This window comes from Malus sylvestris, chromosome 10 (genome assembly GCF_916048215.2).
Source record: "Malus sylvestris chromosome 10, drMalSylv7.2, whole genome shotgun sequence".
NCBI lineage: Eukaryota > Viridiplantae > Streptophyta > Magnoliopsida > Rosales > Rosaceae > Malus > Malus sylvestris.
This window is the reverse complement of record NC_062269.1, coordinates 24,691,380-24,715,611: the sequence shown is the minus strand read 5'-3', so window position 1 is coordinate 24,715,611 and position 24,232 is coordinate 24,691,380. Positions and strand designations below refer to the sequence as shown.

The 24,232-nt window shown below is 37.3% G+C and overlaps 3 protein-coding genes across 3 annotated transcripts; all 3 read left to right on the top strand.

Annotated features, from left to right (window-relative positions):
* Nucleotides 1–827: 827 nt before the first annotated feature.
* LOC126585361 (uncharacterized) lies at nt 828–15,746 on the top strand. The gene is made up of 39 exons (XM_050249761.1): nt 828–1,003; nt 1,255–1,334; nt 1,489–1,588; nt 1,701–1,808; nt 2,019–2,135; nt 2,647–2,797; nt 3,332–3,576; nt 3,786–3,977; nt 4,307–4,383; nt 4,450–4,567; nt 5,141–5,224; nt 5,606–5,701; nt 5,810–5,911; nt 6,156–6,224; nt 6,399–6,494; nt 6,563–6,670; nt 7,010–7,123; nt 7,301–7,384; nt 7,984–8,112; nt 8,954–9,152; nt 9,243–9,386; nt 9,605–9,648; nt 9,887–9,970; nt 10,071–10,139; nt 10,220–10,296; nt 11,012–11,081; nt 11,414–11,563; nt 11,924–11,989; nt 12,072–12,216; nt 12,336–12,400; nt 12,506–12,571; nt 13,352–13,445; nt 13,832–13,868; nt 13,954–14,011; nt 14,166–14,276; nt 14,458–14,525; nt 14,869–14,935; nt 15,014–15,082; nt 15,277–15,746. Exons 1-39 carry the CDS (start codon nt 959–961, stop codon nt 15,358–15,360), a joined length of 3,882 nt encoding a protein of 1,293 aa, XP_050105718.1. The 5' UTR covers nt 828–958; the 3' UTR covers nt 15,361–15,746.
* Nucleotides 15,747–16,166: 420 nt separating this feature from the next.
* On the top strand, nt 16,167–20,463 carry LOC126585362 (pentatricopeptide repeat-containing protein At2g17140-like). Its single transcript, XM_050249762.1, has 3 exons — nt 16,167–18,970; nt 19,138–19,345; nt 20,015–20,463. The coding sequence occupies exons 1-2, from the start codon at nt 16,458–16,460 to the stop codon at nt 19,247–19,249; spliced, it is 2,625 nt and encodes an 874-aa protein (XP_050105719.1). The 5' UTR covers nt 16,167–16,457; the 3' UTR covers nt 19,250–19,345; nt 20,015–20,463.
* Nucleotides 20,464–21,484: 1,021 nt separating this feature from the next.
* Nucleotides 21,485–22,779, top strand: LOC126585365 (zinc finger protein ZAT3-like). The gene has a single exon (XM_050249770.1). The coding sequence runs from the start codon at nt 21,558–21,560 to the stop codon at nt 22,686–22,688; it is 1,131 nt and encodes a 376-aa protein (XP_050105727.1). The 5' UTR covers nt 21,485–21,557; the 3' UTR covers nt 22,689–22,779.
* Nucleotides 22,780–24,232: the final 1,453 nt, after the last annotated feature.

The following is a 24,232-nucleotide window of genomic DNA, read 5'->3' as shown; positions in this document are numbered from 1 at the left end:
GGACCAGATACTAATTTTTTCAAAAAAAAAAAAAAAAAAAAAACGATCATTTTAGCAATTGAAAATCAAAAAATGATTTTTTATTTTTTACTGATTTTTCTTGTATAACCGTGGATAACCGTCTGAATGGAACAAATTTGGGAATGAAAATTCAATTATATTTCGGATATAGGAAAAAACCGGAAATATTATTCGGTTATGGTTTCATCTATGGTTATAGGGTTCTCAATCTATATCCTTCTCGAATCCTACCCGAATAATACATGTTATATATAATATAATTTGTATATAATAATTATAGTATTGTATAATATATACCGAACTCATTATTTTGAGAATTACAAAAGTTTCATTTTGTGGGAGAGATCAAATATCAGCCAACATCATCAATATATCTATTATATTATAATGACAAAATTAGTATTTATTATATTGTAATGTGTAATGAATATATTTTTTGTATTGATGAAGATGAATATAATCGTTAACCGATCGAAAATCCATTACCCAATGAGAATGGTTATTAACTAATCTTCAATGATTAATTTACAGTTATGAATAAGATTAATTTTCATGATTGTGAAATGAATATAAGTTTTCCGTTCCCAACCCAAGCGTTGCTAGTAGTACCTATTTGGCTATTTCCATGTAAATATCCTCAAATATGTCGGTAACAAAGTTACCGTTCTGGTCCCGTTAATAAACGACGTCAAATATTACAGTTTACTGCCAACCCCGTTCAAAACGCAGCGCTGTACGAATAAATTCGCGAAAGATATGATGACACATCCCATTAATGTCTCGTGTCGCATCCTCATAATTTGCAGAAAAAAGGAATAAAAAAAAGAGACGTTTAAACCGTTCACACTCAGTCACTCCGTTTGACTCTTTTGCCCAACAACAACCAAACCCCGACGACGTCTTTTGCTGCACTCCATCGATCCATCATTCACAAATCATGGAATCGTTTCTGTGTTTTGCTGCTTTTTTCCTTCTCTTTCAGGTATGATTTTTTTTCGATTTTTTACAATTTTCTGCAATTTTTTCTGTTTTGATTTTTGTCTTCTGGGCAAATTCTGATGGTTTGTAGTTGTAGAGATAATATTTAGAGAAGATTTATGGAATAATTATATGAGTGATGATTTTTAGAGAAAAAAAGTTCCACTCTTGCATGACGTTGTATGTTTCTTCAGTTGTTCCAGTTGAGATATTTATTTATTTATTTATTTTTCTTCTCTGAACTGTTTGATGTAGGTTATCTTTTTCGCCTCTTTGATGAGTGCTGAGGAGACGGATTCACCGGCTCTTTCATTTTCGGACATCGCATCATCGGGGTAAGGCTAATTTGCTCCGAGTAGACTTATATTCTGTAAAGCTAGGGTTTTTACATGGATTTGCTTAGTGTCTTTTTATAACTGCATTGCCGATGATGGAGGAGTGACCTATTTCCGGTCTTTACGATGCTGATGCCCTGTTTATAATTATTAGGAAAAGGAACTCTGAAGAATATTGTGCAATGTATGATATATGTGGTGAACGCAGCGACGGAAAAGTCCTGAATTGCCCTTATGGCTCCCCATCCGTGACGGTACATTGCTTCTGGCTAGTTGCACTGTTATGAATATCCTTGCTTCTTTCGTTTTTCCTTTCACCTTCAATGCTGCATTTTGATGGAATCTGTAATATTTTCTGCTTTCTAGCCTGATGAGCTATTTTCTGCCAAAATTCAAAGTTTGTGTCCAACAATAAGTGGGAATGTTTGTTGCACGGAGCTTCAGTTTGAAACATTACGCGCACAAGTTCAACAAGTAAGGCTTCTTTTAACACATATTTATACTGAATTCAGTTATTATGGTCACTTCTATGGTTCTATCACAGCTATTAGTTATGGCATGCAGCTAAGTAGTAGCAGATGATTGTTCTTTTCGAGTTGATCTCTTTGTGTATCTGCCTTTCTAAGATACTTCTTGCAATGCCTTTTGCTATACCTCAACCTTAGTGTTTGTAATCTATTGCAGGCAATTCCGTTTCTTGTAGGCTGCCCAGCATGCTTGAGGAACTTCCTAAATCTTTTTTGCGAGCTTTCTTGCTCTCCAAATCAGAGTCAGTTTATCAACGTGACCTCTGTGTCCGAGGTCAGACTTGATGTTAATGTTGTTAAACTTGTTGAAAGTTCCTATTTAAAGCTTGTTTATGGTTTCTTTTTTGTTGCTATTTTGATTGGATTTTAGTTGGTATGACTTTTGTGCTTGTATTTTTCATTTCAAAGTGAACCGTAAGGATTGTTGGCATCAATACTGCTGCATGCTTCTTAAATGGCTTTATTGTTCTCCATTTCCACTCTCTTCTTCTGTTGGACAGTGTAGATTGAACTAAAGCATCTGTCATTGATCTTCAGCTTCTATGTTCAATTGTTCATCCTATGCAACTCGATATGCAAACAAAGTGTTTCTCATGGTTGGCATAAGTTGTTGACCCGTGAATATTTAGTTCTATTACACAGTTTAGTAAAAAAAGGCCAATTTGGTTTTAAAGGGGTCAACTTGATTGTTAAAATCAGTAAGTCTATCTAATAATCACAACTTTAGTGAAAGTTTCTCTCAAAGATATTTTCCGTCTCATTGTTATACAATTGATGTTTTCCAGGTTAATGGAAATATGACTGTGGATGGCATTGACTTTTACATAGCTGACACTTTTGGAGAAGGGTTGTTCGACTCTTGCAAGGATGTTAAATTTGGGACTATGAACACACGGGCAATAGAATTTATTGGTGCCGGTGCTAAAAATTTTGAAGGTAACCTACTATAACAACTTTGGTGGGTTTAAAATTTGGACTACATACAGTCTATTGTTTGTCATTTTGTTTTCCAGTTAATGTCTTGTTTTTTATGTCGCTTTAGTCGAGTTTGGCTGTTTGTGACTTTTAGGTGTTTCCTTTGTTTGAAACACAGCACTTGTACCTAATTCATAAAGTTTATTCATGTGGAAATAAATATGGAAGTTAGTGGAGGGAGTTAGTGGAGGGAGAGAAGCATAAGAATGTGGAGAAAAAGTGGGTTTATCTGTAGTGACAAAAGTATCATTAGATTTTAGATGACTTCCTAAATTATCTGTTATAGGCCTTCAGTAGAATATAATTGACTTTTCATATACAATGATTGACAAGGAGAATTTTCTTAAATATGTTAGAGATTAATGTGAACATGATAAGTCTACTCTGGCTTGTCCTTAGCCCTGAGGCAGATAGCTCGGATGTGACTAGAATGTTTGTTCCCATTTTTCCTTGATTATATTTCCAGTTCTAATACATCAATTTCCATTTCAACAGAATGGTTTGATTTTATTGGTGCGAAAGCAGATCCCGGTTTCCCTGGTTCACCTTATGCGATTGATTTTAAGCTGGTTGTTCCTGAGTCATCTGGAATGGAGCTCATGAATGTGTCGGTTTATTCATGTGGTGACACTTCACTAGGCTGCTCTTGTGGTGACTGCCCTTCATCTCCGGTGTGTTCAAATCCTGAACCTCCTCCGCCGAAGAAAAAGCCATGCTCCATTAGAATTCTATCTATTGAGGTTGGATTTGATAAAATCACATTTGATTTAAGTTTTTCTACTGTTTTCTTTTGAGATTTTTTCTTTTCTTTTCTTTTTTTGAGGGTTACAACTTCACAGCTATGGCCATTGGTTGAAGTCATAGAGCAGTAACTAATTTGTTGCTATATCTGTGTGTCAATTTAGCCTTACATTCAAATTACGTTACATCCGCCTATTGATGCTTCCAGGTAAAGTGCATTGAAGTTTCGGTTGCCATATTGTATGTTCTCTTAGTTTTTGCATTCTTTGGTTGGAGCTTTTTTGGTCGGATGGGACAAAGGAGGGGATCTGGATCTAGCGGGGAACCATTGTTGAATGTCATTCATGATGTTGACATTGACTCTGTTAACTTGCACAAGGATGAAAGTGTTGCCACAAAGGTAAATTTGTACATTTCTGGTGGCATATTTGATAACCTTGGGTACAAAAAAAAGTGTTCAAAGATCCATGATTTGTTACAGTTCAGGAGCTGTTTTGTATGTGTGCCTCACACTAACTGGGGCTTTATGGATATCGGAATGCATTAAAATGTTATTTTAGGTTGCTGAGAAACTGAGTAGTAATACCATTTTGTTGAATTTTTGCAATGTAAATTTTGGAAACTTATTCTCAATTCTTAACTTAATCTTCTGTTCAGTTTGCTGTAACGCTTTTAGAGTTTTTTAAAGTCATTGGCCTTTGTTAATTGTAATTTTTATATAATCATCAGAGGCATGCTATGGATCCTCAAGTTACTGAAGGGATCCAACTAGCTCCTGTTCAAGGATTTATGTCAAACTTTTACAGGTCAGAACTCTACCATTGCTTATACCATATGGAGTCTATGCTGAATAATTTTTGTTGTCTATGTAGGAGTTATGGAAGCTGGGTCTCCAGAAATCCCAGTCTTGTGCTGTTTTCCTCGGTGGCAATTGTTGTTATTCTGTGTGTGGGTCTAGTTCGTTTCAAGGTGGAGACACGGCCAGAGAAGGTATCATGTTATCATCTCTCTTATTACTTATAGCATGTGAAAAGGCCTTTGCTACTGTGATGCTGAAGCTCCAATATCCGTGCTGAATCAAATTATTAACAATGTTGTGTGGGACAGTTGCTTTAACCTTTCTATTATTTTTGGTTCATGTTTCTGTTCATATTTAATCCTTCATTCCTTGTTGTGGTATCCCTTCTTGAAGAATACCTGGTAGTAGATTTTACTAGGTTATAGCAACACTAGCATCTTAGCCCTTTACTATTAGGATAACTAATAATTCCCAGCTGTACTAGGTCTAATTAAAAATTCACATAACTGGACTATTAAAAATAGTAAGACTAGGTATTGTCTACCAAATAACTTAAAACATAAAACCCTAAGCAAGACAAATAAATAGATAAGAACATAATTAAAGACCCATATTTTGTTGAAGATAATGAGAATAGATCTTTTCGTTTCAGTTGTCAATTTCTGTTATAAGCTTTGCTGTAATTGGTATTGGACCTGTTGGTCAAGTGTGCTTGTATAAAAAGAGACAATATTGGTCAAGGGTTGACGTAGATACTTTCGCAGCTGTGGGTAGGTCCTGGGAGCAAGGCAGCGGAAGAGAAACAATACTTTGACAGCCATCTTGCCCCCTTCTACAGAATTGAGCAGGTCTTATTGTTTCACTTCTCCTTCATTAGCTGTGATCTTTTCTTCCATTTTCTACCGAAATTACAGTGGTAAATTGTCAAGTAGCACTCCATGATATTTTTAATATTATTACGACGTTAATGGATTACATGATGCAATTAAACAATTGCTTTCAAGTTGATATATCTATTGTAGCCGAGTAATAAAGGTTTTCATTGGCTTGAAAGAAATTGGATGTCTAATCTTTTAACTTCAAGTCTTCAAGTGATCATCGATTATGTTCCTATGTTATGCAGTTTTCTGCTCTTTATCTCTCTGTAGCATATTTCACGGTGTTTCCATAAAAAGGTTATGGTTTTCTGGAAAAACTAACATGCTAATTGGTTTTGGTTTCTGTTTCAGCTCATAATAGCGACTGTGCCAGATCCAAAAGATGGCAAGTCACCGAGTATTGTCTCAGATGATAATATTCAGCTACTTTTTGACATACAAAACAAGGTATTTTGACTATTTTGTGCTATGGTGTGTTTTTAGTTTTTATTTTTTCTCTTTTATTTTTTGGTACAAGTATTTAATTTAATTTATACATTTTCTGAGTTTCAACAGGTTGATGGAATTCGTGCTAATTATTCTGACTCGGTGGTAGCTCTAACTGATATTTGCTTGACGCCTATTGGCCAAGATTGTGCCACCCAAAGCATTTTGCAGGTGTTATAGCATATAGTTTTGTTTCTACTCTTTCACATGTTGAGTTTGTATTTAAGACAACCAGCACTAAGGGAAGGTCTGCACTGGGAAAGACCCAGAGACTACACCTTGCTTATCGGGACTGTTATTATGATTTTTGGAGATTAATGTTTAAATCCCCTAATGATGAATTGAATTAGTGTGAAGTTCTCGACTTACTGCATTGCCGATAATTTACTTCTTTTAACTTTCTTTTTTCTGACAGTATTTTAAGATGGACCCTGAAAACTTTGACAGCTATGGAGGGGTTGTACATGTAGAGTATTGCTTTCAGGTAAACTGCGGTAGCCACTTTGTTTTAACTTTTTAGACAGGGACAGTGAGGTTTTTATTTATTAACTTCTTGAAAAATGGCTTTGCTTAGTTTTTAGCACATCAAAAGCTTGTTTTTGTTGAATTAGTATTGAATACTCGCTGATGCTCAGTGCCTTCATTTTCCCACCGGCAGCATTTTACTTCTGCGGACACATGTTTGAGCGCGTTTCAGGCTCCACTTGATCCAAGCACTGCCTTGGGAGGATTCTCAGGAAACAACTATTCAGAGGTAGGAAAGTGATCATTTTCTCAGATGTATGTGTATCTACTAATACTACGATGATCTTCAAATTTCAGGCTTCTGCATTCGTTGTCACCTACCCAGTTAATAATGCAGCTGGTGATGTAGGAAATGAGAATGGGAAGGCATTGGCTTGGGAGAAAGCTTTTATTCAGCTAGCGAAGGTTTGAACACTACAGATCCATCCTTTGATTGTTTTTGTAGTGGCATGTGATGCTTGTCTCTGGGAATTTCAGATTGTGTATAAAGCTCAAGATAAATTGCTTCTATATAATAGCTGCATCTTTGTAAATAGTTATCCTAAATTGCACGTCCGGTGAAATTTTATCAAGAGGAGTAGGTCTTCTGAAAGCTATATATATATAGATATTTATATTGCTTGTTTTGTGTTTCTGTTCTTATATTTGCTATTGAATTTCAAATGTGCCCCTATTAGAAGGAAAAAACCCTTGAGCTAGTCCATAGATGATTTTGCATATTGAAATCTGATGTTATGTTGACAGGAGGAACTGATGCCAATGGTTCTGTCTCGGAATCTTACTCTCTCATTCTCAGCCGAAAACTCAATTGAGGAAGAGTTAAAAAGAGAAAGTACTGCAGATGTGATAACCATATTAGTAAGTCTGGGACCTGGATATCTTCATGTTGCTCAGATCAATCTGCGGCAGATCAAATGCATCATGCCATCTTACATTAATAAACAAAATAAATATAATATTTATACTTGTTGCCAAACATTTGAATTAAATAAGTGACTGTTTTATAAGTATTCTTCTTTTGCTACATTATATCAGGTAAGCTATCTGGTAATGTTCGTTTACATATCTCTAGCCTTGGGAGATGCACCTCATTTGTCTTCTTTTTACCTCTCGTCCAAGGTACGTTTAAACCTTTGTTTAAGGCTTTAAGTAGTCTGCAAATCCTTATGACCACTGATTTGCAGCATGCATATTTTTATGTTGCGTGCACTAATGTGTTCTTTACTGCTTGCTTTTGTAGTCAAGCTACTTTGACTATTACTTTATACTTTAATTCCGGCTCCACCATATTAATCATCTGTAACCATGGCTCCCCCAATGCTTTATCTGGATGTGCTAATTCTGTGTGGTTGATCCGACAAGTGCTGATATGGCATCAACATTTCTCACTGTTGAACAGTTTGTTTTCAGTAAAAGTAAAATAAAGTTGTCTCAGATTTTTTCTTGGCATCAAGTCATAGCAAGGGTGTAAAGAACTAGTACTCAAGACACTGAGATTAACTTGTGAAGGCTTTTGTGAGAGCAAGTTGGAGGATTTTGGGGTGTTTTACTGTTGGTTCACATATCGTGTCAACAACCACTAGATAATAATTGAAGAAGTGTCACAAGAACCATGTATTTACCATGTTACTTCTTATCTATGTGGCATACATAGATACCAATTTGGAATTGATGAAGTTTTCAGACATGCGATTAATTTTTGGTTCAATGATTTGTAGGTCCTGCTTGGCTTGTCAGGAGTCATGCTTGTCATGCTTTCTGTCCTTGGGTCTGTTGGATTTTTCAGTGCTGTTGGAGTTAAATCTACACTAATCATAATGGAAGTCATTCCTTTCCTTGTTCTTGCTGTAAGTTTTTTTTTTACCCAACTACTATGCGTGCAGTTTTTAGTTACTAAAATTTCCTGTTATGGTAGGTCTGCTGTAGTCAACACTCCAATGTAACCATGTGACATGCCTAAGAAGCTTTGTTTCCATTGTTATTAGCTAAGAGAATGGTAATTATTTACCAAATTACCAGTGAGAGACCCTGATGCAAACTCACTCTAATTGGAGAGATAATTGGGAAGTAATGTATATGCGTGTAGTAATACAATGTTACAAGTACAACTCATCAATAAATTAATCAAAACACATCGATTACCTTTTTTGCTACCCTAGAATATCTATATAATGTCGTATATCCCTCCTTGTAGCTTCCACCACTTTAGATTAGCAAATCTGGAGTGAAGTATTCACCAGAGGAACTGAAAGGAAGTGAAAAACATAGAAACATGGAAGAGTTATACCACTCTCTTTTGGTGTTGAACATTTGCACCTCTAATTTAGGTTTTCTAATTTCCTGGTGGCTTGAGTGAACTTTTTTCGTGATTTTCTCTTTATACGTGATCATTTTTATTTCTTTTTTCTTTTTCGGAGCTTTCCTTTGTTGCCCTAATTTTAGATTTTATCCAGTCTTTGTTGTTCACAATACTTAATAGGTGCCAACCCTCCCTTTCCTCATGTTCAAACACATCCTTCTCTTTCAAAAGGGGAAGAGATATTTTATTGATATATTTCTTGATCTTTTGTTGAGTTTTTGGGATTTTTTGCAAATTTTTGCCTCCTCCCTTGGCAGTACCTATCTTATGTGTTTTCTTTGTATGGAATGATTTTTCAAATGGTTTTCCCTTCTGGTTCCTGTAATCAGGTTGGTGTAGATAACATGTGTATACTGGTACATGCGGTGAAACGGCAACCACTGGACTTACCTTTAGAAATACGAATAAGTAATGCACTTGCTGAAGTTGGCCCATCCATAACGCTGGCTAGTTTATCTGAGATTCTGGCATTTGCAGTTGGAAGTTTCATTCCTATGCCAGCTTGTCGTGTCTTCTCCATGTTTGCTGGTAAAAATACTCTCCTCTATCCTAATTCAATTACTTCGGAATTGTGGTTTCACTAGTGCATTGATTGTATATTTACTATTTCTTTTGTAGCTCTTGCTGTTCTACTGGATTTCTTCCTGCAAGTTACTGCGTTTGTTGCGCTGATATATTTTGACTTTTTGAGAGCTGAGGACAACAGGGTTGATTGTTTTCCATGCATACAAGTCGCTCCATCATCTGAGGGAACTAGTGAAGGTATACAAGTCTCTCCATAGCTCTTTCTTTCTAGGGGCACATTTGTCTCAGTGTTTGATTTTTGTTTATATTTTGTTGTCTCGTTCAGTTGTGTAATTTTATTGTCTTATGGAAATGAAATTAATAATAATACAGGTGGGCTGACCTAGTGTCTTGAGGTTTCTTTGCGTTTAGTAGTATAGCGTTGATTTGAATTTTTTTCTATTTTAATCATGTAGGAATTTATCATAGAAGAGCTGGATTGCTGACACGCTATATGAAGGTAACTTCTGTTTCTTTTTTGTTCTTTGTTTCTGCCTTTTCTTATGGGGATATTGGGCTACTAGACATCTTCATCTTTAGGAATCTATCAGAGCCCAGGGCTTTTGTTGTGTATTACATGAAAAATAAAAATCACTATTTTGTTCTAGTTCTTTGACAGAAGTAAACTAAGCAATCAGATATCTTCTCCTTCGTTTAATTCAAAAGTAGAAATAAGTTTGGTCATGGCTTTATTGTAGGAAGTACATGCACGCATTCTTGGATATTGGGTGATTAAAATGGTTGTCGTTGCTGTCTTTCTTGCTTTCACCTTGGCAAGCATTGTAAGTTTCTTATGATCTTTTTACACATGATTTTATGTTTCTCTTTATTTTATCTTTGAGTATCTAACAGAAACCTTTTACATGATTTTGATCCTTACAGACATTATGTACTAGTATTGAACCTGGTTTGGAACAGAAGATTGCCCTTCCCCGGGATTCTTACCTTCAGGTGCCCCATAGTTTTGTGGAATCTTCTTTCCCTAAAGTTCTGACCCGTTCTTTTTTATCATTTGAAAATTTGTGTATCAGGGGTACTTCAATAACATTTCAGAGCATCTTAGGATTGGACCACCATTATATTTTGTTGTCAAGGATTACAACTACAGGTATCTCTGTGATCTCTCTTCTACTTCAATGTTCAGGTTCTGTGCTCTTGGTTTTTATTTCCAAGCTTGAAGATTATTGCATGCAGTGCTTGAAGATGGCATGCAGTGGTTGAAATAAGATATTAAAAAAGGAAATAGAATAATGCTGTATTGAAGGGAAAATTGTGGATGTTTAATAGTCTGCATCAGCTGAAATATGAATTTTTTGTGTGGATGCCTTTGTTTAGAAGCAGAGTAATTTTTACGCTCCATTAGGTAAGTACCTCATTGATGGCTTTAATCCATTTTTAATGTCCATTGTCTATTATAGACTTATCAAATGTATAAGATGAGTACTTTGGAGATGGGGCTGCTGGGGGACATTGCTATATTATTGGAGTTATGGGTTGTCACATAAGATCTATTGTTACCTTTTGTAAAATTTTAAAAAAATTTTGGGTTAGTAATGACGGGGCTGATTTCGCTGCCTCTTATACGGTGATGATGGAGCCATTGCAGACAATCGTTTGCTAACTTGAGATAGATACTGAGATGAACTTATCATGATGCCCACTATTATTTGTCTTTTTATGGCTGCTGTATATCAATACGTCTCTCTAGTATAGTCCCCTGTTCCATGTCAAAGCGTTTGCTTCACCATAATCTAAAGTAATAACTAATGAGAAATTACTTTCAGAACAATGATTAACAGTTGAGTGTTGTCTGGTTGTCTCAGCTTGGAATCAAGACATACAAACCAGTTATGCTCCATCAGTAAATGTGACTCCAACTCCCTTTTAAATGAGGTACAAGTACAACAATGGTTGAGTAGTATTTCTCAAAAAGTAAAAGTGGGTTTTGCTGGATGCATCCAACAAAAGCTACTTCTAATGCATGTTTCTCTCTACTATTGAATTGTCCTGTTTTAGAATCACAATGTAATTTTTGGTTGCTGCATTCGTCTGATTATTTCTTCCTTGTGTTTATTGCTTTATTTTCTACTTGACCATCCTGTCATTTTATGTCTTTGTGTTGGTGCTCTGAACTGTGACAACTGTGAAGCGTTTTCTCTGTGTGTAATACTGTGTATGCACACTTTTTTTTCCTTTCTTTAGTTTCTTCTTCTGTAACGCTGCAGATATCCAGAGCATCTTCAACACCGGAATCAAGCTACATTGCTAAGCCAGCTGCCTCTTGGCTTGATGATTTTCTTGTATGGATTTCACCTGAGGCTTTTGGTTGCTGTCGGAAGTATTTAAATGGTTCTTATTGTCCCCCTGATGATCAGGTTGGTGCTTATTTTACATGCCTTACTTGAAAAGGAATCTGTTGTTTTCGTTTCTGGGACTTGAGTGCTCCTTCCTACTATCATTCATTTAGATTTTTTTTTTCTTTACATTTAAAAGACATAGATGTGTTGATAATGTCTCCAAGGCAACAGTTTTACTTTTGTGACTCAGTTAGGTTTGCTAATTTGTTGTTCATTTGTAAGATAACTGTGATGATTGCATTATTGCACAATTAGTGATATATTTGGTGCATTCATTGACCAGTAAACTATAAGGATTCAACTTTGGTGGTGTTCTCGTCCCATTTATTTCTGTTTATTTAAAGTATGATATACTGAAGCAGATGCATTTGTCTCCAGCCACCTTGTTGTTCACCTGATGAAGGTCCTTGTGGCCTTGGTGGAGTTTGCAAAGATTGTACAACAGTAAGGCTCTTCTTATCTATACAGTTGAGATTAACCTTAGAAATGACAAGGGTCAAGAATTAACGTTTTAAATTTTTTCCAGTGCTTTCGGCACTCAGATTTGGTCAATGATCGTCCATCTACAGCACAGTTTGGAGAGAAGCTTCCATGGTTCCTAAATGCACTGCCTTCTGCTGATTGTGCAAAAGGTGGCCATGGTGCTTACACTAATAGTGTGGATCTAAAAGGTGTGAAAGATCAGCTCTTTCTCTCAAGTTCTGTGATTATAACCTTCCATGAAGCCAAAATATTTTAATTGAATCTGTAGTCAGTCTAATTTCAGGAACATTTGTGCTCCCTTTTTCAGGTTATGGGAGTGGTGTTATAAGTGCATCTGAGTTCCGTACCTATCACACACCACTTAACGCACAAGTATGGTTGTATCTTGAGTAAACTGAGGCTAGAATTATACTTTTATGATTTCGGCATAGCTTGTATTGGACACCCTTCTTTTGTTTGATCTTTCATTGTTTTCAGGGTGATTATGTCAATTCAATACGAGCTGCGCGGGAGTTCAGCTCAAGAATGTCTGATTCTTTAAAGGTGTAACCAAGCAGCATAGTTCCATGAATAAGCTTTGGAAATTTTTCTTCACATATTTGGAATAAGATGCTATGCTTTCTACTTTTTCAATTTGCTTTATGTATATAATCATTTGGATTGGTGGTGTTTTGTTCCTAATGCCTGAACATTTTACTCGATATAGTGAAACTGCAGGAATATTAAATTCATGAAACACATATCGTCATGGTAGAACTGAAATTAAAAGCCACTTCTGTATGCCAGAATGTGATAATGTTGGATGTCTAAAGAGTTCTCATTTCTCAAAACCCTAACATGTAGAAGTTATGCCCAGATGTCCATCTATTATTTGATTACCGCATCAAGAACACAACTTTCTATGCAGGAAATGACATCACATGTTTATCAGTTGGGTATTTAATATTCTAAGTAATGTTGTTAGTTTCTTTTTGGGATGAAATAATGCTGAAAGTTTTTCATTAAAGTTTCATTAATTGAAACCTTCTCGATGAGAGTGGTAGTGTCAACTTCTTGTTGATTGTGTTCTGAGTCTTCTGGCTTAAGTATTACTTAGGAAGCATAACTGAACCTAATGATTTATATCCCGCTGGCATTTCCTACTTAAACAATGTTGATTGCGTTCCCAAATGCCTTGAACTTGAAAATAGTGGAGAGGAGAAAAACTGACAATTCTTGTCCTTTCAACTTCTCTTTTTCTGCATCTTCAACATTTCTCTGCCCACATTACTTTCTCAGGTGGATGTGGATCTCTGTTAAGCTTACAGTGTTAATTTTCCGCAGATGGATATCTTTCCGTACTCGGTGTTCTATATCTTCTTTGAGCAATATCTGGATATATGGAGGGTAGCTTTGATCAACATTGCTATTGCACTTGGTTAGTGTTTCTAACTCTATTACTATACGGTTATGCACGATGTATTCTATCTTTGTCTTTCTACAATATGTGTTTGCACGTCCCTTAGTTTTCTAAGTTGCTATTAACCCTGACTATTATTGCATGTGTGCTCTTCATAATATATTTCTGCTGATAGAGATTACATATTCAAGTCCCTGAAAGAAATCTTTAATAGTACTGCGTGTAACACTCGGAATCTGTATCTGTCCACTATATATGAGTTTTTAGGATGACTGAAGAACTGGTATTTAGTTGTGCTTTACTCTGCAGAGATTTCATTATCATTCGATCTGGATCTGCAATTTAAATGTTTATTTTCCCCTAAAGCATTTACCAAAATATTATCTCATATGATGACATAACAGGTGCAATCTTCATCGTTTGTCTGCTCATGACATCCAGGTTTGTCTTCTTTCTTGAGCCCAGAAATTTCTCCATCACGTTAACTTGTAATTATCAATTTTCTTTTTCATCTGTTTAATTACAGTGTATGGAGCTCGGCTATCATTTTACTTGTACTGGCAATGATTGTTGTGGACCTCATGGTATGTTTACCTGTCATTAGTAAAGCTTTTAATTTTGCAACTATATTTTCCCGATTATGCGCCCTTGTATTTATTTGTCCTTCATGTCAGCTTTACTTTTAATTCCTTTAACTTCTGCCCATATTAGAACTGACAAACTTCACTGAACTTTCAGGGTGTAATGGCCATTTTCAATATCCAACTAAACGCAGTCTCTGTTGTAAATCTTGTAATGTCAATTGGAATCGCTGTTGAGTTCTGTGTCCATATAGTGCATGCTTTCTTGGTTAGTATCTCTCTCTCTCTCTCTTTCTGTCTCTCTCACATGATCATGTTACACACCATAAACAGCGTAATTAACTTTTACTAATTCTAATGGCTTCCATTGAGATCTCTTCTCAATGGACAACCACCTTTGATTGGGTTATATATTGCTACTATATTACCAATCTTGCATACCTGTACAGGTGAGTCATGGCAACAGGAGCCAACGAGCAACGAAAGCTCTAAGTAGAGTGGGACCTTCTGTGTTCAGGTAAACTGTAATGCCCTCTTGTTAAGCATTTAGGGTTGGTGACATCTGTGGCACTCAATAGATTTCCATGATTGAGCTGAAATCTTCTTGCAATGAGAATTGTCTACTCACTGGGACGAATATGATAAGTTATTAAATGGCCTTGCTCACTTAAGGAACTTTGTTTGCCATCAGGCCCATCACTTTCTACAGATCTCAATTTCATACTGCTCTATATATCAGCGTTCTTAGTTTGTTGCTATGGTGTCTAATTTATACTCTACACAGGGCAGTGCTTTTGTCCACAAATACAACAATGTATATACCTTGTAGAGTTTTGATAATTTGAATTTTTTTATGGCAGTGGGATTACACTTACAAAGCTGGTTGGAGTAATTGTCCTTGCCTTCTCAAGATCAGAAATTTTTGTGGTGTTTGATCTCTCCCTCTCAGCTTTTTAAATTCTTCTCGCAATGCCGGATGTATAAGTAGCTTTGTGAATTTTGCAGGTTTACTATTTTCGAATGTACCTGGCATTGGTTCTTATTGGTTTCTTGCATGGGCTCGTCTTTTTGCCGGTAAGTTTGTTGGAGTTCCTTCTCGTCACTGTTTCCACTCTGACCCCCTTACAAGATGGCTCTGCTGGCGATATTTTGCACCACTGAAACACTTTCTTTGTTGGTTGAACTCCTGCAAGTCACTTCAACAAATTCGTCGCTGATAAAACTGATTGAACGAATAAGTACATGAGCTTGCTTTTGTGGTTTTGCAGGTGATATTGAGCTTGTTTGGTCCACCGAATAGGCACGCAAGTATTGATATGCAAGAAGTTGAATCTTCACCGGTGTTGAGGTGAAATACTTGTGGAAGTATGGCTCTCCTTTTCCGGGCCGAGGTTCTACTTTTGTTGTCAAACCATATGTGCTTGTACTTGCACAACGCTCCCGGCTTCTCCCATTTGCTGGTGGGAATGTAGTAAAAAGTGACCCTTCAAAGATAACAGTTATGTTGTAATGATACATGTGACAGATTAGGTAAAGGTATAAAGACCACAAAATCTTGTTAAGAAATCGTACACCTTATGTGATCTTGTATAATTTTCATCATCAGAATGCGCAACTTGTGTCTTGCATGTAAGTTTTTCTCGTGTAGGTATAAAGTGACATACATGACTGTTTGATCGACCTATGTATATCGTATTATATTCATTTCAACTCATTTCAACTCACAAGTTGATTGATACATGATAATTCATACTATTTATCAAAAATAAAATAAAAAGAAGTTAACGTTTTTAGTAATATTTTATAAGTTTAACAATGTTAATCATGTGATTGTACACATGAACAGCTATGTCGACGTATTATCCTTATGGTAGAAAAGGAAGAAAAATATTTAAAAGTTGAGTAAATTGTAGCAATAGTTTTTTAACTTTAATCAAATTGAAGCAATGGTCTCTCAACTAAAAATCTATTACCATTGGTTCCTCAACTCAACAAAATGTGTAGCTATGGTCTTTTTCGTCAACTTCGTTAGAATTTTGTTAAAATAAGTTATGTTGGAAAGACTATTGCTACAATTGGGATCCCTCAACTCATCAAAACGTGTAGTTATGGTCATTTTCGTCAACTTCGTCATAATTTTGTCAAAATGAGTTACGTTGGACCGATCATTGCTACAATTAGGTTAAAGTTGAGGGACTATTGCTCCAATTAGATTAAAGTTAAGAGACTATTTCTCTAGTTGGATTAAAGTTAAGAGACCAATGATAATGAATTTTTAGTTCAGGGACCATAACATCACGTTTTGATGAGTTGAGGGACCGATGATAATGGATGTTTAGTTGATAGATTATTACTTCAATTGAGTTAAAATTAAAGAATTATTGCTAGAATTTACTCTTAAAAGTTAGTTCCCTGAGTTAGCAGCTCTTCATTCGTCTCCCGCCAAAACATGGACCCAACCGCCTCTCTCGCCAAAGCTTTGTTCAACAACACCAACAATCCCAAGCTCGCGTGGCACCTCTTCAAGCGCATCATCTCCTCCCCCACCTCCTCCTCATCCTCCTCCGATCTCCCCCTCCGCTCCCTCCCCGTCATTGCCCGTATCCTTATCGACTCCAAAATGCACCGCGAAATTGACAGCCTTCACCAGCTCCTCCTCCTCTCTCAACCCCTCGAAACCCTTCGCCCTTGCCTCGTTTCGCTCGTGCGGATCTTGGCCAAGTCGAATCTCCCCGATAAAGCCGTTGCCCATTTCAAATCCCTCCGCAGCCGCTTCCCTGATAAGCCCCCCTCTGTGTATTTGTATAATTTGCTTCTCGAGTCCTCTCTCAGGGAGAACAATGTAGATTTCGTCTTGTGGCTGTATAAGGATATGATCTTCTCCGGGATTAAGCCCGAAACTTTTACTTTTAACCTTTTGATTTGGGCATTGTGTGAATCGGATTGTTTGGATGATGCCCGCGAGGTGTTTGATAAAATGCGTGACAAGGGTTGTCAACCGAATGAGTACAGTGTTGGGATTTTGGTTCGCGGGTATTGTCGAGCTGGGCTTGCTGGCAGAGGTTTGGAGGTTTTGGATGAGGTGAGGAGTTGTAATGTTTTTCCGAATAAGGTTGTGTATAATACTTTGATTTCTAGCTTCTGTAAACAAGGAAGGACTGATGAGGCCGAGAAGTTGGTAGAGAGGATGAGAGAGGATGGATTGTTTCCGGATGCCGTTACTTTCAATTCTAGGATTTCGGCTCTCTGCAGCGCAGGGAAAATCCTTGAAGCTTCTAGAATATTTAGAGATATGCGTGTTGATGATCAAGGGTTGGGGCTGCCTCAACCTAATGTTGTAACATATAATTTGATGTTGCAAGGATTTTGCAAGGAAGGGATGCTAGAGGAAGCAGAGGCATTGCTCAAATCTATGGAAAAGGCTGGTGATTTTATTAATTTAGAGAGTTATAACATATGGTTGTTGGGTCTGGTCAGGAAAGGGAAGCTCTTAGAGGCACGATTGGTTCTTCAAGAGATGGTAGATAAAGGCATAGAACCCAGTATTTACTCATACAACATTGTGATAAATGGGTTATGTAAAAGCGGGATGCTCCGTGATGCAAGAACGGTGATGAGTCTAATGGAAAGAAAAAATATTTCCCCTGATACGGTGACCTACAGTACTTTACTTCATGGTTTCTGCAGTAAAGGTAAGGTAATTGAGGCCAACAATATCCTACATGAGATGATGACGAATAACTGCTTCCCAAATACTCATACTTGCAACACTTTGCTGCATAGCCTATGGAAGGAGGGAAGGACATCAGAAGCAGAGGAGCTTCTGAAAAAGATGAATGAGAGAGGTTATGGCTTAGATACTGTGACCTGCAATATTGTGATTGATGGTTTGTGCAAAGATGGGAAATTGGACAAAGCAATTGAAATTGTGAGCGGGATGTGGACTCATGGAAGTGCGGCTCTTGGAAACTTAGGGAACTCCTTTATTGGCCTGGTTGACGATAGTAATAAAGGGAAGAAATGCAGCCCTGATTTGATCACGTATTCAACCATAATTGGTGGGTTATGCAAGGCTGGGAGACTTGATGAAGCGAAGAAGAAGTTCGTGGAGATGTTGGGGAAAAATTTGCCCCCTGATTCAGTGATTTATGATATGTTTATACGTAGTTTTTGTGAGCAAGGAAGGATATCATCTGCATTCCGGGTGTTGAAGGACATGGAGAAGAAAGGTTGCAACAAGAGCATTCAAACTTATAATTCACTAATCCTGGGATTAGGGAGTAAAAAGCAAATATTTGAAATATATGGACTGATGGATGAGATGAGAGAAAGAGGAGTCCCCCCTGATGTGCGCACTTATAATAATATGATGAAAAGTCTCTGTGAAGGAGAGAGAGTCAGAGATGCCACATCTCTTTTAGATGAAATGCTGCAGAAGGGCATATCCCCGGACATATCTACCTTCAGAATATTGATTGAAGCTTTCTGCAAGGGATGTGATTTTGGAGCCGCGCATGAGGTATTCGACATTGCTTTAAGTGTATGTGGCCACAAGGAAGCTTTGTATAGTTTGATGTTCAATGAGTTGCTCGCTGGAGGGGAAATATGGAATGCTAAAGAGCTATTTGAAGTCGCATTAGACAGGTATTTTTATCTTGGGAATTTTAACTACAAAGATCTCATTGACAGACTTTGCAAGGATGAAAAGTTAGAGGATGCTAGCAGCATTCTTCTCACAATGAAGAATAAAGGATACGGATTTGATCCAGCATCATTCCTGCCCGTAATTGATGGCTTAGGTAAAAGGGGAAATAAGCACGAGGCGGATGAACTTGCAGAGAGAATGATGGAAATGGAAACAGAGGGTAGGGTAACAGATAAGGTTTACCGAAATGAGAGGGAAACAAGTAGTCGAAAACCAAATAACACCTGCAGAAGTGATTGGCAGACCATAGTGCACAGGTATGGTTGATTAATAGTTATAAGTGATTCTTTTCTTCTTAACTTCCGTTTTGGATTAATCACCTTCTGGAATTGCTTTGTGTGTATGCATGGGACATGTCAGTTTCTTTACTTATTTACTTTTGATTTGATATTTCCTTGGTAACTTACTTTCTTTTTTTTTTCAGAGATGATGGCAGTGGAATAGCAATGAAAACCCTCAAGCGGGTACAGAAAGGCTGGGGTCGAGAGAATCTAACGAGTTTGCAGCCCCACACAAATGAATTTATCGAATATTGAGAGGAAATGATTTCCCTCAAAAACTTGGAGTTGGTTGGCGACATAATGGAACGTTACAAAAAAAGCCAAGAAAGAAATCGGCCTTTAAGATCTCAGGTATAACTGGTTTTCTGCTATTGACTCTCTTTTTCTTCTTTTTTATTTTTTTATTTTTTTTATTTTTATAAATTCCATACTAGGGACAGGTTTATATCAATAAGAACCCAGAAGTACTTCCTGTTAAAATCGCAAGCAGGATTAGCAGAGTCAAAGTTTGCTGACTTTTAATGCTCGCTCAGCTCAATTGAATAACAGACTTTGACTGATTTTAGGAATCTTACAGCACACTTGTACCGAAATCCTTACTAGGATATTGAATGGACTAACTATATATATCAATTAACGTCCTGTCCATAAATTAGATTTCCCTTATTCATTGTGTATATTTTAAGGCATATATGACTATGGTGTCGATGTTTCCTTAGTTTCCTTTGTATGAGCTGCTAACATACGCAAAAGAAAATGTTCATGGTATGTAAGATCTCATGCAGCTCACTTCATGTTAGACTGTTCGCTTGATTTCTTTTCAAGAGTTCTCTTTCACCACAAAACAGTTTCTGTAACATAGTTTTGCATTTTTTTTACTAGAAATTAACTGACTAGGTGAATTCTTATCATCTTCTTGTGAAGATCCAACCTTTTGTGGTCTCTTATTCTAACCTTTCAGCTACCTGCTATAGTTCCTTTTTTTCTGTCACCAAAGCTCAGCCAATCTTTCTTTTTCAGGATTGTCTTCCTCATGTGCTTTGGGTCAACTTGATTCGGCTTTTGGTCCTATGTTTTGGTCGCATATCAATAGCATTGGTCACATAGACAGCAAAGTTGAAGGAAGCTAGAACCACAGTTACTACCTCCAGACCGGCTGAGGATGCATGAGACAAGAAGTGTCATTCATCATTCGTAGACATGCTGCTAAGTCGCAAACTTGCCTCTACTCGATTCTGAGACCTCCGTAAGCCCATTGAAAACGTCAGACTGGCATCTACTCCGCTGTTAGGTCTCCGTTGGCCCTTACATATTACTTGTTTCGTATTTAATACGTTTTTACTACTCCCAGTTTTCCTGTATTCCTTTAGTTCTTTGAACAGATCTGTAATTTTAGCAATGTATAGATATGAAATATTAGTGAAACACTTCAAAAATCAAAGTATAATACAAAATTGCTCGCCTTTCAACTGTGTTGGGTCTACGGTTTTTCTAACTATGCTTTTTTCCTCGGAGGCAGATTGTATGCCCTCTTGTTTGGGTGCCCTTCCCATCTCCTCCTATTTGTGCGGTCACGGTTAAGCCACGTCAACATTTTATATTCTTATTGTTTTTTGTCTTATTATCTCTATAAAAAAATCAATATAAAATGTTGACGTGACTTAACCGTGACCGCACAAAATAGAAGGGGATGGGAAGGGCACCCAAACAGGAGAGCAGACAATCTGCCTCCTTTTTCCTCTCCCACACTTATAAATTTCAATTTTTGCTAATAAATCCTTCTTTAACTTCCACCACATTGCATCGCATGTGCCATTTCCCTAGTGTCTGTTGACGAAAATCTAAATGAAAAGTGGATGCATCTCGGTTGTTAGATAAGACACATGGTTAGGGAGTCTAACTAAATAATTTCCTCATCTATGACATGTTTACTTATTAAGAATTGAGAAAGTAGTAAAGAATCGGAATTATGAATAGGAGAAGTAAGAAATACCAACCAGAACAACTCACTCTCCTAGTTGATCCAATTTCTGGTTTGAAAAGTTGGAATATTGATTTTAAAGTGAGATTCATGTTTTTATTTCATGTGTTTTTACAAACATGAACTCAGAAATTAGAAAAATAATATATATATATATATATATTTTTTTTTTTTTTTACTTCTGGTGCCCATTTCTAATAGCTAAACATTGTAGCTAGGAAAATTTTAGGAAACAAGGCCAAAATCCCAACCAAAAATTTAAAAAAAAAATGGCAACAAAAACTCTATATAAGATCTTAATACCTTCATGCACACGCAATGTGGAAGAAAATAAAACTAATTAAAATTTTTAATTAAAAAAAAAGAGATATTGTGGAATAGTGGGGTTTGAACTGTACGGATAGGAACCACAATAACTGACTATAACTGCCAATTCAGAGATATGAGTCCAAAGTAACCGCCCTTTGTTGCCCTACAAAATCTGAACCCACTCCAACTGTTGAACTTTTTTCCTCTTCTCCTATTTTCTTGTCTCTTCTTCCACCAAATCCACCCATCACAACAAGAACAAAACATTCCTCAATGAACAACACTCCCGACCTTGATTTCCGATTCCCCATATCTCCACCAACCCACCAGGACGCCGTCGTTCCCGCGGCCCCCGCCACCGCCACCGCCGCTTCTTCTTCTTCCACTTGTTTCACTGCAAGCGATAGAACCCACCAAAATCCCAGGAAGAAACGCTCCAAGCTGATCAGGCTCGACAACCCGACTGCTCCGAACAAGGTTTCGAGGCCAAAGTATGCAAAAAAGCCCGACCCGTCTGCCCCGAAGATCACGAAACCCTGCACTGAGTGCGGCAAGACGTTCTGGTCATGGAAGGCTTTGTTCGGGCACATGCGGTGCCACCCTGAGCGCCAGTGGCGGGGCATTGAACCGCCGCCAAATCTGCGGCGGCCCGTCTCGTCCAACATACCGCTGAGCGAGTTGGGATTGGCAATGGGTGAAGAGGACCACGAGGCGGCCTCGAGTTTGCTAATGCTTTCCAGTGGGATTACTTCTGGGACAAGTAATGAGATCATCATTAGTACTGCCGCTACTCAGAGTGTGAGTAATACTAATCTCCAAGGTGCACTAGAGGTGTTTGATGGTTGTAATAGTAACAACAGTGGTAGGTTTGAGTGCTCGAGTTGTAAGAAAGTGTTTGGATCCCACCAGGCGTTGGGGGGCCACAGGGCAAGCCACAAGAATGTGAAGGGCTGTTTTGCAATTACGAGAAGCGATGGGGAGGTTGATCAGGATCATCATCACCATAATGGAGATGGTGGTGGTGATGATGGTGATGGTGATGGTGATGAGGATGTGATGGATGAGAATCACATGGACTTGGGATCATCATTAGGGCACAAGTGCAGTGTTTGCGGGAGGGTCTTTTCAAGTGGGCAGGCATTGGGAGGGCACATGAGGTGTCACTGGGACAAAGGGGATGAGACCCAATTAGGGTTCGGGTTTGAGCTAGGGTTGGGGTTCAACCTGCAGCATCCGTGTGAAACTTCAAAAGGATTATTCTTAGGTCAAAATTCTGGTGGTGGTGGGGGGTTGGACTTGAATTTGCCTGCTGCTGCTGCTGCTTCTGCTTCTCACACTACTGAAGATGATCATCAGCACTACTCTTCTTCTGGACTCACTTTGGATTTAAGGTTGGGTATTTGAAGGAATCTGAATTACTGAATATATATATATATGTTAGTGTGTGTATTTTGGAACTTAAATAGGTGATTGGTATATTTTGTAACAATTGATATTTGACATGGAAATATATGTGTACTTAGTTAAAATACTTGTTATTGGCTCCTCAATTGGGAGATTATATATAAATATATAGTGTATTAGACAAATTTCTCATTACAATTAAATTTCTTAGCTAAGAAATTACAAATGAGCTGAGTTGGGTTTGTTAGATGTTTGTCTTAATGCATGTAGCACATTAATTTGTTGTTCATCTTCCAACGTACGTATGAACTCAAATTGCACCTTCTTGCTAGTTTGCTTTGGTATTTGTTTAGTCTCTGGGATTGAGTTACAAGCCACGTTGTTTATAGGTTCAGTATTAGCCAAAATATGGTGTTAGCGGCGACTGGCCGGATGGATTTGTAGCTACAAGCTGTGTCATATTATACAGGAAAATCGAGTCTGAAAAATTAGAAATTCAGACGTTAGGGTTATTGAATCAATTCTTCTGTTCCATTCCAATAGTTAAGTTGGTTTGGAAGCAATTGTTAAATTGCTTTCTTTTAGTTAGGTCTTCTTTGGACACTGGAATACGCAGGCAAATTAACAGATTAGTCCATGAATTTAAAGTAATGAATCCAGATTAGGTTATTTAGCCCAAATATGCAAGCACATTCCGTAAAAATATTATTAGATCAACTAAGGGAAATAACCTATCTGATTTTCTTTCCTTCTAATCTATCTGACTTTCGTTCCTTACTTTCTTTATAAGTTTCCCATCTTTTAACTGCAACAATTACCAAGTTTTAATTTTTTATTTTCCCCATTTCTGGTAAGTAAACGCGTCAAATGAGAAATATTTTGAGTTGGTTACCTAATCATGTATCCTCTTCGATAACTCAGATGTTGCCAAATTGTCATGTACTTTCGACAATGGGAATTCTGCCTAGAGTGACATTAGCTAACAAACATACCTATAGTTTTGGAATCAAAGCATCAAATATGATTAGTGTCCCATATAGCATGTATCAATAATATGAACGGCATGACGGAATCTCAAGCCGCCTAACCCAAGATTTCATTACGCAAATTTTTACTCTCTTTACAAGAAAGGCGGACTTCAAATTAATTAAATAAAAAGGAGACTTCTAAGGATGCATTGTAACACAAATTCGATTATTATTATTATTATTTTTTTAACAATTTCTACTTAAAAACCAGTCGCTATGCTTTTCCCACATTAATTTGTTACAGATCATACAACTGGACCAAACGTTCACATAAATCTTCGATTTAACGGAGATTTTTTTAATCGAATGATGATCCTAACAGATGTCAACTCAATCCGAAGGAAATTATGCAGAAGCTTTACAGAATTATTATGAAGCTATGCGATTAGAAATTGATCCTTATGATCGAAGTGACCCACCACATTTTCAGCCCGATGAACATAAGAGGACAGAGCCCAATACACAAACAAGCAAGTGTAAAGTCAGAAGCTGCAGGAACAAATAAAGCATCGGGAA